This window comes from Anopheles ziemanni, chromosome 3 (assembly GCF_943734765.1).
Source record: "Anopheles ziemanni chromosome 3, idAnoZiCoDA_A2_x.2, whole genome shotgun sequence".
Lineage (NCBI taxonomy): Eukaryota > Metazoa > Arthropoda > Insecta > Diptera > Culicidae > Anopheles > Anopheles ziemanni.
Window position 1 is genome coordinate 14,001,600 of NC_080706.1, and position 14,528 is coordinate 14,016,127.

The window sequence follows — 14,528 nt, forward strand, 5'->3', positions numbered from 1 at the left end:
ACACCGCCTGACGCACACAAAATCCTTGAATGATTTTTAACACCAACCATTCGCGGAGTTATGCTTGTTCGAGCACAACGGCTTTGTAGCTCGAGTGGAATTCGTCCTTTCGTCGCTGCTGAAAGGTAAATTTGTATATTGTTCTCATCACGGGGGTGGTTTGGTTTCCGGGAAAATTGAACCACCACTGCCGGGGAAACGCGTCGGACAGACCCTGGATCCAATTGTGGAAGACTTAATTTTCCTGAAAAACAACGCAACAGAGTTGTCAACTGTCATATCGAGATAAAATTCAACGACTGCTACTAAAAAAATGTGACACAGACATTTTAAATTTTCGTTTCACTCTCACGAGTCTTCCATTTTTATTATTATTTCATTTCATCGCTTCGCTCGGGTGTCTGCGCAGCAGCCATTATGGCACCTGTCGCTCACACACCCGTCCGTCCGTCCGTCCATCCGCCCGTCCTTCCGTTATGCTTCCCATCCGGATTTTGGCGCGTGTGGGGGTTTGCTCTCCGGTTATCGTCGGGTATTCTTACAGCAAAAATTTGTAAGTTTGTGTTTTTCTTTCTTTCTATATATTTACACTTCCAACAGCGCTTCCGCTTGCTTTCAAATCGCACAAAAAAACAACAAAAATGCGGAAGACAGCGGTCAGCGGTTGCGTCCCAAGTAGGACTCCGAACCGCCCGCACGCTCTACGCTTCCCCGTGAACGTTCCTCATACGGAGATCTCCTGAATTTGAACCCGCTTCTTGCCGCCGCCGCCGCCGCTGGTTCCGGTGGCCGAATCCGACGGATGTTGCTGCTGTGACTGCTGCTGCTGCTGGTGGTGTTGGTGTTGGTGCAGATGCTGATGCTGATGGTGGTGCAGTTGGTGCAGCGAAGGAGGCCGCAGGATACCGCTTCCGGCAGTCTGCAGCGAGTGGTCGTAGTCTTTCGCCGCAAGCGAGCGTGTGCTCGACCGGAAGTCAACCTCGCGCACGAGTAAATCCCGCCGGCGGGTCATCGTGGCCGTGCTGGCCATCGTCGGTCTCGGCGGTGGTCCGGTGTCGGTGGTCACCTCGGCCAAGTCGTACTGCGTCGATTGGTTGCACAGCTCCTTCGGCAGGCTGACGACGGAGTAGCTGCGTGAATCGCGACCCGCGGGGGCGGCGATCGGGTGGTGGTCCGAGGTGAGCGACGACGCCGACCCGGACGAGGACCGGTTGTCCGACGGGTTGGGCGACACGATGGACACCTTTTTGGGTGAAACCGTCCGACTGCTGACCCCGGCCTGGTGATGATGGTGCGCGAGATGATGTTGCTGTTGTTGCTGCTGCTGCTGCTGGAGTTCACATTTGTGCGAGTGCTTGATGGCGGAGGTGCTGCTGCGGCGCATGGTGTGCGTGGCGTGGCCGTGATAGTGCGGGGTCAGCGCTAGCTCGATTGTCTGTATGCCGCCGGCGGAAGAAACCTTGGAAGCCGCCCGCGATATCGTCGGTCCTGATCCCTTCGACTGCGGCTCGGTGTCCTGGAGCTGCAGCGGCACGGCCGGATCGCTGGACGAGCTGTTGTCATCGGTGGCCGAGGCCGCCACCTTCCCGGCAGCCGCGACCGCCGCCGACGACGACTCGACCACGTTCAGGCGCGACTCCAGCTCGAGCAGGTTGATCTTCATGCGCGAGTTGCTCTCGCGCTTCTCGCGCTGGTAGTAGATGGCCACGAAGATCAGCACGTTGAGAAACAGCAGGAAGCAGCCGACGCCGATCGTGATGGCCAGCGCGGTCGAGTAGCTCCGGTGGTAGCTGTTCGTAAGCCGGTTGATCAGGCTGCGGTTCGAGTCGCCGTGCTGTGCCGGGAGGGCCGAGTTGTGCAGCGGCCAGGACGCGGACGCCGTCTGGATGAAGGTGATGTTCGGGGGACACTCTGGGGGGAAGAGCGAACACACAATACCGACCTAGCTTAGTTTCCTCCCAAAGCAACCGAAACATGCCTTACCGGATAACCTACCGGTGGAGATGGACTGCAGTATTGTCGAAGCGATCGTTTCCGTCTTGTGCATCTTCGAGGTGGTAGACGTCACGAACCCGATGTGCACCAGCGGTGGCTCAACGATCTGTTCCCTCACGAGACCTGTTACAGTGTGAGAGAAATTCCAATCAGATTCCGGCTGACCACATTACAGGAATCCATCATACCATCGTAGAAGACAGGGTTTTCCTCGCTGAAATGATGATGTCTCATCGACAGCTCCGGAATGTTGAACGACGAATGGAGCTGAGGGATGAGGCTGAGCCAGAGTGACAGCTTGTGGCCACGATAATGACTCTTCGGTACAACCTTACTCCCTGTAGAGGAATAAAAACAGCGTGTCGGTGTTGAGAGTTGGTTAAAAAGGGGAAATACATATCTGTGGATAAACGATCCCTTATTCCGATATCCGTACAACAGTTTCATAAGAATCGAAATTATAATATTCTGTTGGATTGTGCAAGTAGCAAAACAGGCAGCGGATCATTTGCATTACTTGGATTTTTGAGAGTAAAGAAATATTTCAAATCAACCCTTAAACAAGTGATTTATTGACTAAAACACAAAGTTTCACAGCTCGTAGGTACACAGTAGAAAGTGGATTTTCAATATTTCAAAATAAATCAGTCACCAGCTTCTGTTTTTAAGATAATGAACCTAATTTTTCACGGTCTTCTCAGAATTAATTCGACAACCGGTACATCGGGTGTCAAATTTCATTTTTTGGCAATATTTTTGAGATAGAATCGATCCACCAAATAAGGGTGTGAAAGTAAAACAATAGACAAAAACAGGATCGGTTGCGGATGATTGAGTGTCTGCTGTACTTGCAAAGTAAATTTTGATTCCAAGAAATAAATTGATTGAATTATTCACGAACCACCCAACTCAAATGGTACAAACTATATTATGGAAATCTAACACTCGTTTTACTTTGTAATTAATTCGAAAATCTCTATCCACTGGAGAAGGTTTATAGTGTCAATAGTGTCTAGATAATATTATAAAAATAATGATATCGAGAGTGAAATAGTGATCACTCCAATAATTAGTTTAGTTAAAACTCACTTAGTTTACACAATCTTAATATGTACGAATACATTTTTAAGTAACTGTATATTGTTCAAAAGATTCATTTTGTTCTAAATGAACAGTTTCCTTTGCCGTCTGTTGTACAATGGTGAAGTACGGCGGAACATTCTTGCAACAAAGTGCTTGTTTTGGAATTTGTTTGGGATTGTTCGGAGAAAGATCTTGCGCCAGTCGAGCAGTTTCTGGTGCAGGAGAAACTTGTTTGCATCAACTTAGATTGGCTTCAAAAAGACGCTACGGTAATCGATAACGCAAACACAGCAACAATTTGCAGAGATTGCAGAAGATGTATGAAGATAACGAGCCGCAAGGACATGTAAAAGGATCCGCCGATATTTTCCCAAGCACTAGGAAAGCAAGGATATTGAGGGCGTGGAAGGGCAATCCATAAAGGTAACGTGAAACTGGAGCTAATGCATCCTTACCTATCTCCATGAACACCTGATTGGTGGTGTCGTAGTGTCCCCAGAACGGCAGGTTGTACTTGATCGCCGTAAACCCGCTGTAGACGAAGTCGCTGTCCACGCTGTAGTAGCTCGATTCCGGCTCACCCCGTCCGTCCGAATCTTCACCGCCCTGCTCCTGTTCGCTCTGGTCTCCGTCGCGCCCTCCGTCATCGTCCCCGCTCGACCCGTTCTGTCGACCACCTCCACCACCACCACCACCACCACCAGCTTCCTCGCTCGAACCGTACCCATCGTCGGATTCCCGCGAGCTGAAGCGCTGCAAATCGTTGGCATATTTTCGCTTCTTGCGCGAATGCTTCTGCTGGCGGTCCTTGTGGTAGTACTGCTGCAGCTGCTGCTGCATCAGCAGCTCCTGCGGCCGCTCGGACGAGTCGGAGGTGGTGGCGCTAGCACCGGCCCCCGCCACCGGCTGCCCCCGAAAGGACGTCACCAGCTGACGCATGAGCGTTTCGTTGTGCGGTTTTTTCGCCGGATTCCAGCTACGCTTATTGTTGCTATTCACGAACACATCCATACGTGACGAGCGCAGCCCGTTGGGGTTACTGTTGTGAGGGTCACCAGAATTTGACACGTTTGACACGATTATTTACGAGCACCGGGCCGACCCTCCGTCCGGGGACCGGACACTTACCCCGTTTTTACAAAATTACACAAGTAACGCATCACGGCGCTGCTGACCTGCATATCCAACCTAGTGAGGGTGAGTGGGAACATCGGTGATGGTGAGAATCCTAATGCAAAAGGCACATCCTCGCCTCGAACGGAGCCGCTCCGCTGTGTGGGGTTGCGTCCGAATCATCGGTGGCCATTTTTGGTGGAGCCATTTTGCCGCACCGGGAACGAAAGAGAGCAAAGTCAATACCGGACCAGAGACCGGCCCAGCCCTTTCCATTGAGCCGGAACGCCGGCGGCGTACTGATTGTGTTATTGTAAGGAAAAATAATAATATCTAATACAGCTTCCTAGGTAAACACGACCCAAATGAACCGAGATTTTTCCAAATTTTCCCCGCAAAAACGTTGCTCCCCGTCACGTCGGGGTAGAGGGTTTGCAAAACGAGGTGCTCCAATTGAATTACCTTTAGGAGCTTGGCGCTTCGCTGGGAGAAGATTGCCCTAGCGATGCGCGAGCAACAGCATTTGTGTCGACGGAAGGGAGCGAAAACGCAAAATCCTTGCTGGAAATTTCATTTCCCGCAGCTCCATAGAAGGCAAACCAGCAAGGAGGTTCCGGGGCAAGAAGGATACTGGGGCAAATAAAATAAGGTATAATTTCGAATTTATGAAATTTATCTCGCCTGGAAAGCAGCACGCGGTTCACGCGCTCCGGGGAAACCACACTAGAACCCGTCGAAAGAATTTCCTTCTATGCGCGGGTTTAATTTGAGATTTCCAATCAAAATATTGTGGAGTTTGAAGGGAGTTTTGGGTTTGAACATGGTGTTACCCGTTCCTTTGTGCTGAAATGGATACATTGCAACAAAGAGGTATGGTGTTTTCAGAGCAGTTACACCCTTTAATATTTCATCACAGCTTTACTCTGTTCCTATTTCGGCATTTTGTCCTTTTTTATGGCTAAGCGAAAACCAATTTTAACTAACAGTTTAGAAATATGATATATAGTGATAGAATTTTGATTGACATGAGAATCAATGCGATACTTTAATTGTATTATGAGAACGAATATGAAAAATGTTTTTATGATGTTTGAAACAAAAATTTTCCAACATGGCTGCAAACAAGTCAAGACTGGCAGGTATTTTCATCTCCCCAACACCGTTCACTGCTCAAATCCTTGTTTGTCGATAGTAGGGCTGATGTTCTATAAGCGAATAATAATCCCATGGTATTTGAAACCAAGTACCGTAATATATGTATAATTGCCTGCCACGGCTATAAACTATTTTATAGCCCGTGGTGTTTACTATGGCGCAGCAGTCAAGGGCATATCATACGATAATCAGTTCCACTGAACCCCATATGGGTTGCATATGAACACCGACATGAGCATTATCGTTATAACGTGATCCAATTCGTCAAATTGAGAGTTTTAATAGCAAATAAGTGTGTGAAAAACAATGTGATGTAGGTTGTAGGTTGAGACTATTGCTTCGAATGAAGGGTGCTAGTTGATAAAACGATGTAATGTTTTACGTAATCACATAAAAATCCTTTATCAATAACTTTGGTCGATGCTTTTAACCAATACCTTCCATCGAAATATAATTGTTGGGTTGATCAGATAAATTCACTAAAATAAAATATCAAAGACAAAAGTGAAAAGACCACAACGAGGTGGTATTTGCTGATAGAAACCTAATTTTATCAGTATCATACGTAACAAAACAAGTTGCACCAATTTTGTAGAAAAATCTCCCATTAGCTGGTTGAACCTCCTCGCAAACAAGCAGCCAGAACAAAAGGAAATCGATACTGTGCTCGCCTACCTGCGGAAACTTCCATTCATGAGATTGATGCTTGAAGTGGAGAAAGTACGATCGGCCTCCCTGTAGGCTGTGCAGGTGGCTGAGCTGGACCAGCGGGGCCGCCGTCAGTCCGTCGCTCAGCAGCTCCAGCACCGCGTCCCGGTACCCGTAGGCGCTCCGTGGCGACCGCTCCCAGTTGGTGTATTCGTTCTGCGGAGAGGAAGGAAAAATCCTGGTCAGTACGGTAGCAAAGGACTTCGGAAAAGGGAGGAAAAATAATTATTGACGTTGATAAAAATTGATGATTGGTGGGCGACATTTCGAAGCCATCAAAGTGTACTCGATTTGACGGGAGTTCGAATAGAAAAGGGCTGTGGCGTGGCGGCCGCTTTTCCGACCAGTCGAACTGGCCGAAAATGTTCCTCGATTTTATTTACCCACTCTACACTTACAGCGACTGATTTGTTGTTTGACTGGGAAAGTTCTTGCTGAGGGGGAAGGCTTTCTCATCTATCCTTCCACGCGTTTTCTATTAAAATCTTCAATTTATATCGCTTTCCCAGCTACTTTCCATACACAAACAGTACCGGGCCCCCCCCGACCAGTTCGAGCGTGAAGCCGGTGGAAATCGTCGAACAAATTCGTCAATTCCAGCGATGCAACGAACGGGTAACCGTTTTCCCGGCAAATTGGGTACAACTCCTCCTCGCGTAATCCTGTTTTCCGGGAAAGGCGCTCGAGGGAAACCGCTTTGGCGCAATTAATATTCCATGCCGGGCCACGAACATCGCCGTTTGCGTCGTTGATCCGAACGATGATTTGATGGCCCCTGCGCTTACCTTGGGTGAGGGGCTGAAGTCAGCCTGGAAAAGCTAAGGAGTTTTCGTTTCTTCGGGGGGAAAAGAATTATTTGTTTCATTGTGGAAGAATAGAGGGGGAGCGTTACTTAACGTTGCCAAGTGAAACAGATGAATGCAACCGAAATGGTTGGAACAATGTTATTTCGCTTTTCATGAGAGCATGAGCACCATTTTCATTTACCATTCAACATGAATTTTGTTTCCTTTCGGGCCGCTCGCCTTAAGGATGGTCGGTTAGAAGAAAGTTCAGCCGAGGTTTATCGAGTTTCCCGACCGGACGACCTGGGCTCGAGATTCATCGTGCGCTGATCGTTCGGACGGCCTCGACCCAACCGGCCAACCAGCCCGTTTTCCACAACTATGTTGCTCACTTGCAACCGGATGGAATTTTGTGGCTAACCACAACTAAGATACTGTGCTCGGGCATCGGAGAAACTTTTTCGCTGCTCCCGCAAAGGAAACAAAACGGCTACGGACGGGACGGAATGCGGGAAAGTCCCGTTTTCGTTTGCGAAAGGGTGGCGGACCGGGGGGGGGGGGAAACCAACCACGCTAGTGAGCGATACTCACCTTGAGCGCGGAGTAGATCTCGTTCAGGTGGTACCGGTAGGTGTTCCGTACGAAGGTGCGCAGGATGCGGTCGCGCTTGGTTTCGTTGAAGCCGAACTCGAGATCCGCCGCCGTCAGCTCCAGGTAGGACTCGTACGTCGTCAGCCCGAACAGGACGTCCTGTTTGTGGAAGTTGCTGAACTCGATACCGCTGGTGCTGGTGGCGAGAGCATGAGGAAGAGGGAGAGAGAAAAAGTGTGTGTGTGTGTGTGTAGGGAAACGGAAAGCCAATAGAAAATTGGTTGCAGGACGAAACCAACGATGGATGGGTGTGCGGGGGTGAGAGAAAGGCGGAGGCGCAAGGGAAACAGTTTTCGCAAAACAAAGTGTTTTGCAAAGTTTCCAGTTCCGCATTTTGTGTGCCCTCTCTCGCTCCCCCCCACCGCCCACCGACACTTTGAATACAATAAAGTAGGGTTTGATGGGAACGGCCCCTCCTCGCTAAATTGCCCATGATCCCCGACCGTTCCCATACCCTTCCCCCGGTTGCCGAACCTACCTCGCTATCGCCGAATCGGATGGTATCTTAAGATTATTAATAACGGCCGCCTTGGCCGGTGTTATGACGGTTCCGTCGACAAACGGTGCAAATCCTGGCAAAAATCTGTTCCGAAAGAATGGTACAAAGAATGGCGAAAGAGAGAGAGAGAGAGAGAGGGTGAGCGAAGAAAACACAACAAACAAATTTTAAATGCATAACGAGTGGAAATTAAAAATCAGCAGCAGATAATAACTGTTGGACGGAGGATTGTTTGCGTTTCACCCATCGCAACCCTCCGAAAACCCCCGCCGGAAGTGGAAAGGAAAGGTTGGCACCACCGGAAGTTAAGTGCTGACTGTACAAGAATGGTTGGCTTTATCTGATGTTTGACGTTTTCTTTTTCGTTGCTCCCGTTTTCTTGTTCGTTTCCGTCTCCGCCGATGGATGAATCTTTAATTTGCGTTTCGTTTGCACAGCGATTCCGTGTCCAATCTGAACAACCGACCTGTCCTACCTTCTGCCGTCTTGCCTTGGTCGGTCTTGGACAATAACGGGTCGGGGCAAGAGGGATCCGGGTTGAACTAAAAGGTTGTAAGGTTGTTTTGGATGACATTTTTATTACCGTACGATGCGGATGGCGGTGCGCAGGGAACTTTTCTGATAATTGGCCATAAAAGCTAGTCCAGCAAATTGCTCAAAAATTTAATAAGTTTCTGCATGTTGCACAACTTGATTATTATTTCTTTGGAAACGAAAGTTTCCGGTCTGTTATCTAGCGCCAATCTTTCATTTTTTATACTTCATGATTTTCAATTTGTGCTTTTCTGTAAGTTTTGACATTAGTGTTGGAATTATGGCTTTTATTAAAACACTAATAATCCTGAAAATTCCCTAGAAAATGGTTTTAAACACGTAAAAGGAAATAAAAAATTAACAAATAGAATGATTGTTTCTGTGTAATCAATTTAATATAATGTCAATCAATGATACACTAATGTATTGAAAAACATATTTAAACTCTTTTTAATAATCATTGATCCATAAAAAAGTGTTGGAACAATTTAGAAAATTTCTACAACAACTAGTAATATCAAGAAGAACATACTGTCACTATTTTTCGTTCTTCTGTTTGTCAAAAAGTACAGTGTGTAAGTAAAGTACAAGTAAAACATGATTCAATAATTATGAAATGAGATGCGCTCTTTAGCTTGCTATGTACGGTATTTAAAAATGTCCGCCTCTCGTGAACGGACCCAGCATTACCGTGTGAAGATGGCTTTCTTTAATTCCCACCTTTGAGGGCAAAAGGTCCGTGTCGCTTGTAATCGTAATCGCTTTAAATTGCACAATCTTGCCAGACGGCGCCCGGTAAATCGCTCGACGATGTAAAAACAAACAGCCTGTACTTTAATGAAAGCACCAAACAACAGCGAAAGGGCTTAATTTAAGCCCTCCCGAAATCTCTCGTCTCCCGACGGCGTGTTTTGAAGCAGAATGTCTTGCGTACCAACGACGCTCGAGTCGTGTTTTTCCTCTTACCTTTTACTGCTCATTTTATAATTACAAATTATGTGTAGGACAGTTTTTAAATTTCGAAAGAGCGGAACAAATCCAATAGATAACATTTAAAAGGTGAAAATTCGACTCATTGTCGACGTGTTGGTGGTATTTTAAATTGAATCAAGAGTGATATTTACAACACGGTACAAAGTTTAAGGATTTAATTTTAAAAACCTTTGTTCCTAGATTGCTTGTAAAACCATAATCTTGTTTGAACTTTAACCAACGTTTCTGGATGTAAAGATTTGTCAACGACAGGGAAAAGAGGTTGACTCGCTTTCCTTTCGACAGCGGCGAGAGTGAGGAGTGGGCGAGGGGACAAATGAAGGAGCACGACGCAACTCACCTAGGACTACTCAACGATATATTCATAAGCTCCGCAAGTGATTTGGTCCGCAGACAGGGAGCCAAATCCTCGTTCACGACGTCGCCGGCGCATGAGGTCTGTTCGGCTACTTTGCGCTTCACGGAAAGTGGATCCCGCTGGATGGCCCACGGCGACAGGGCGGACCCGCTCAGCAGTACTACCCGGTGTATCAGATCTGAAACGTTTGGGACAAGACGCAAAACGGGACTTTGAAGATTGGATCGTTCCGGCAAGACGCGTCGGGACGCGACCGTGGCACTTACCTCCGGCGACGGGCGACACGGCCAGGATGTTGGCCAGGGCCGCGCCAGTGCCGTGACCCATCAGCGCGATCTTCGCCGGGTCGCCACCGAACGCGACCAGGTTCTCCCGCAGCCAGTGCAGCCCGGCCACCAGGTCCATCAGCCCGAAGTTGCCCTGGGCACTTCCCTTAGCACCAGTTTTCAAAAAACCTATTTATTTTGCACCGACAGAGTATCGGAGTGGGACGGGATGGGAAAGTTTTACTCGCTCGGCTTAAGTTTCCACCACGCGCCATATTAGATGACGCCCGTGCGCGCCACCCGGCACTTCCTTCCGTTCCGCGAGGAACGTTCCGAACTCCAATTTCGCAGGAACTAATTAACGAGCGCGAGGGCGGGTTCGGTTGTCGACAGTTTATTTTAGCTTAGCTTAAATTTCCACTCACTTCCAACATTCCAGCTTCGCTGAGTGACCCTCTCGAAGTAGCAACTTCTTATGGCAGGCTTCGAATCGAACTGGACGGCGGATGTTCTTTCAAAAGGCAACCATTTTCCCGCGACACTGTCAAAGGACACTGTGCGCTTCAAAGGCGCTGCTTGGCCGGCATCCGTGGAATGTTCGACAACTATGTGGCCAGCGAAGGGAAAAGCTACGGACAATACCGGCACACTGTCTCCTCCGCTGCCCTCCGCCTAATGATTCCGCTAATTTGCTAGATTTCCTGCCATTCGAAATTGGCCCTGTTTGGGGAGGTTGCGTTGGTGGGTGGGCGGTGGCCTAGTTCGAGGGTATATTTTTTCCCTTTCGCTTTTCCATTTGTGTGCGTAAACACATGGGCAGCGCACGTGGGTGGATGTGCGCTATGACAGGGTGGGAGTGTGGGGAGGGCTCGGGAAAACTTTTGCGCGTCACCGCACGCTTTCGCTTTGCCGCCCGGCGCATTTTCGCTCTCGACTTGATTTTTCCTGGTGACGCGGGGCGCGCGCGGAGCCCGCTAATCAAACGCGCGCTGCACAAAACTTTATATTACTTTTGATGGTAGTTTGGCCGGCTTTTAGCGCTTCGCTGCGCGACGTTGCCGGGAAGTAATTTAATGGAGTTTTCGACTCGGCGAATTCATTTGGCGTGGTCGGTTGTTTAGTTAAAATATAATTAAACATCGCTTCGCGACTTGCGATACTTTAAGTGGGCGGGTGCAGGTGCGGGCGGGTTAATCGATCGGAAATATTCTTATTGAATGCCGTATTTTGACCATTGCTACAGTGCAAACCGTTTAATTTTTTTCACTCGGGTCTTTCGTGTTAAAGAATTATTTTGTTGCAAAATGGTGCCCGATTGATCGTTGTGTTTTAGAACTTATACAAATTAAAGCTATATTTTTAGATGTTATTGCACATCAAAGTATGTTTAGATCAAGATAGTTTTGTTTAAAATCTTCAACACAAGATTCCTATCATTTGGGTATTGGGTTTAATTGGATCACAAGAATGTTGATGAAGTTATTGTTTAGTAATCTTCATTTGCAAGTTTATTTTACATTAAAAGAATGAACGCCTCGCCTTTGTTGAATTTTTAGTCTAATGTGAACATCTAACATAGGATTCAAAAGAATTAAAAAACGTTCGATTGGTTTTAGAAAGCACCTTTAGAAATGGCTAGATTTTTGCACGTTCGGAAGAATATTAATATACTTTAGGTGTTCAAATTTTCCCATTAAAAAGTGAATATATTGCGAACATTCTTATCAACTTATTGGTTTATTCATTGTTGGTTGTTCAAAGATAAACACCTTTCCTGCCATTGAAATGGCTTTTAAACCTTCGTATCATCGTGCTTGATTGTGACACATTGTAGGGATTTATCGTCCAGATAAAATTGTACATCCAATAGTAATAAACAAAATAAAAGTACATGTTAATCGGTCTAGACTAGGAAATCATTCGTTTACTTGGTATCTAAAATAAGCAATATTCATGGAATCAAAATTTCTCGCGAAATAAAATAACTGCTCAAAATATTAAAAACTTCTCGAAGCTGATTTATTTTAATCACTGAGAGTGCGTCAGTAAAAACAAGATAATTAAAAATAATTCAAGGAGGGGATTAAGTACAATTAAAGAAATTCATTAATAATACAACAAACCAAAAATAATAAGATTGAAAAGATCAAAATTTAAGGAAAATAAATATAAAAATGTTTGAAACAGTACTGTATAATAGTACCTTTGGTACTACTTTGAAAACATTAAATCACCGTTTAAGCTACTCGGCCCGCGCTTTTGGTTTCTTTTTAATCATCTGGCCGTTTTTAGAAAATGTATGCCGACCCCTGGTCTAGACTATCAGCGGTTAGTAGTCAACATCGTAAAGGTCATATAAAGAAATGATCTAATCAAATAAAACTTTCCTTTGCAATGCAATACAATGAATTGCCTTTCAAGAATTCATACGCCTGCAAACGGCCAAACTTCTTTCCGGTTCGATACAACGTCGAGCGTTTTTATTGACAGTTTTATATCAAGGGTTGTCGTCACACAGTTGGGTAAATGTCACACCAACTCCCCCAACTCATCGCACAATAGTTGACACTTCGTTCGGAACGCGGAACGGAACGGAAGGACGTGACGCGATGGCGGTCGGATACTCACCTAAAACTCCTAGCCTAAAATTTATTGTAACTACGATAACATTCCCGTTCATCGCCAGCGTCGTACCGTCGTAATGATTGCCGGAGTTCCACTCGTACGACTCGCCGTGGATATATACAACTGACGGTTTGAGGTGGTCTAGCCTGTGTGGCGTTTCGTCTGCCGTTCGGTCGGGGCAGCAGAGGAAGGGAGTGAGAGATCGAGAAGCAGAACTGTAGCGCTGGTACGACCTACCGACACATGTATCGACACGAAGTGTCGAAGTGACGAAGACCTCACGTTCCCGCAGTTGGTGCCGTCGGTCCGCTTCACTCCCACAATGCTTGCAGTCGTGTTCGTACGGTCTACACTGCAATGCACTACGGAATTGAAGCTGGCCGGGGCAGTGTGAGCATCGGTTCGCTGAACTTTCTGGGAACGACTTCCGGGGCGTGCTTACCTGCGTGCGGCACGTACAGATTGAGATACAGACAGTCCTCCGACTGGTTGACGAGCGTCGGCATCAGGCGGCGCAGCTGCTTCAGCCTGTCCAGCGGGAGATCCCCGAGCGTGCCGGGTCCATCGCCCCCGTCCAGCCGGGGCAGTCGCTGGGGACAGACGGGCGCGTACCGGTCGACGAGCCGTGTGAACTTCCACGTCGACGGCGTTACCGGTGGCATGTACCTGCGAAGGGATAGGTGCAGTGCGGAGTTGGTGTACAGGGAGCCAAGTGGAGACCTACCTCAAACTGCCGATTGGTGGTGACGCGTACGGTACACCAAGGAAGCCCTCGACGACCACCGGGCTCGCCCTGAACACGATGCCCCGCAGTGGTCCATACTTTGTCTTCACCACGCTGTTGCTATAGGTGATGTTGGTGAGCGCGGCGGAAACCGGAGGAGCCGACCCGGCCAGCCCTCCCGGGGCCGATGCGGACGCGGACGGGGACATCCTGCCGCCGGAGAGCCATAGCGCGAGAAGGAGAAACACTGCCGTCAGTTGCCGCTCGTGTTGCCGTCCGTCAGCGAGTCTCCCGAATGCCTTCATTGGCGGCGCGCTGCTAGTTGGACCGGTGGGCGCTTGGGCGGCACTAGCATGCTTCGCGTACCCCGGCACTCGCAGATGACGATGAGGAGGTGGAGAAGAAGTGGGCGTTGAGCGGGGAGCAGGTTGGTTGTGTCGTCGTTGTGTCGTCGACTACGCGCGCCTCCAAACCCGAAGCACCATCGCTTCGACGCGCACGGGACGGGGGTATGCACGGGTTCTGCAAGCAGCAGCTGCACCGGGTCCTAGTTCCTACGCGTCTAGGGTGCGTGCAGGTCTGCTCATGCCACGCCGACCTGCTCGGGCCATGCTGTGCCGGGTTGACGCCACCTGCGGTTCACCTGCCCGAAACCAATCGCCGGTCGTAATCTGCAGAAGTCCGAGAACAGGGAGCGCCCATTAGTGTCCGGATGGTGGGCGCCTCAGACCCGGTGCCTGCCAGTCACGTCACGGAACACCGAGAGGTTCACAGGCACACGCCGCCGACGTGAAGTTAGAACTCAGAACTTGGCCAACCATTGGCTGGAACTCGCAGTTGGGAGAACTTCCGAACGCACGGAACGCACACCGGAAACTACGCCGGTCCGGGCTCAGGATATCCCAATTTATACCCAACTCCCGACCGGCCGACCGGAGGCGGATTACAGGAACCTTTCGCCTGAATGGAGCAAAGTAATTAACCCGGCCAACGTGCGGTTCCGAAATAAAGAAACCTATTACCCGTTCGGGCCGTGTTT

General features: G+C 48.4%; 1 protein-coding gene across 1 annotated transcript; it reads right to left on the reverse strand.

Annotated features, from left to right (window-relative positions):
- Positions 1-724: 724 nt before the first annotated feature.
- On the reverse strand, positions 725-13,917 carry LOC131286198 (uncharacterized). The gene is made up of 13 exons (XM_058315121.1): positions 13,490-13,917; positions 13,208-13,431; positions 12,769-12,927; positions 10,141-10,329; positions 9,857-10,052; positions 7,969-8,073; positions 7,431-7,626; positions 6,022-6,210; positions 4,207-4,349; positions 3,534-4,117; positions 2,184-2,333; positions 1,996-2,118; positions 725-1,911 (listed from the first exon to the last, which is right to left on the reverse strand). The coding sequence occupies exons 1-13, from the start codon at positions 13,792-13,794 to the stop codon at positions 725-727; spliced, it is 3,750 nt and encodes a 1,249-aa protein (XP_058171104.1). The 5' UTR covers positions 13,795-13,917.
- Between the last annotated feature and the right edge of the window lie 611 nt (positions 13,918-14,528).

What these genes read in the sequence shown, in the direction of transcription:
- LOC131286198 (XM_058315121.1), bottom strand. Translation starts at nt 13,794, where the DNA reads ATGAAGGCATTCGGGAGACTCGCTGACGGACGGCAACACGAGCGGCAA. An exon ending in CGTGTCGCCCGTCGCCGGAG is followed by an intron (nt 10,053 to 10,140) that starts GTAAGTGCCACG and finishes CAAACGTTTCAG; the next exon opens with ATCTGATACACCGGGTAGTA. An exon ending in AAACCCTGTCTTCTACGATG is followed by an intron (nt 2,119 to 2,183) that starts GTATGATGGATT and finishes ACACTGTAACAG; the next exon opens with GTCTCGTGAGGGAACAGATC.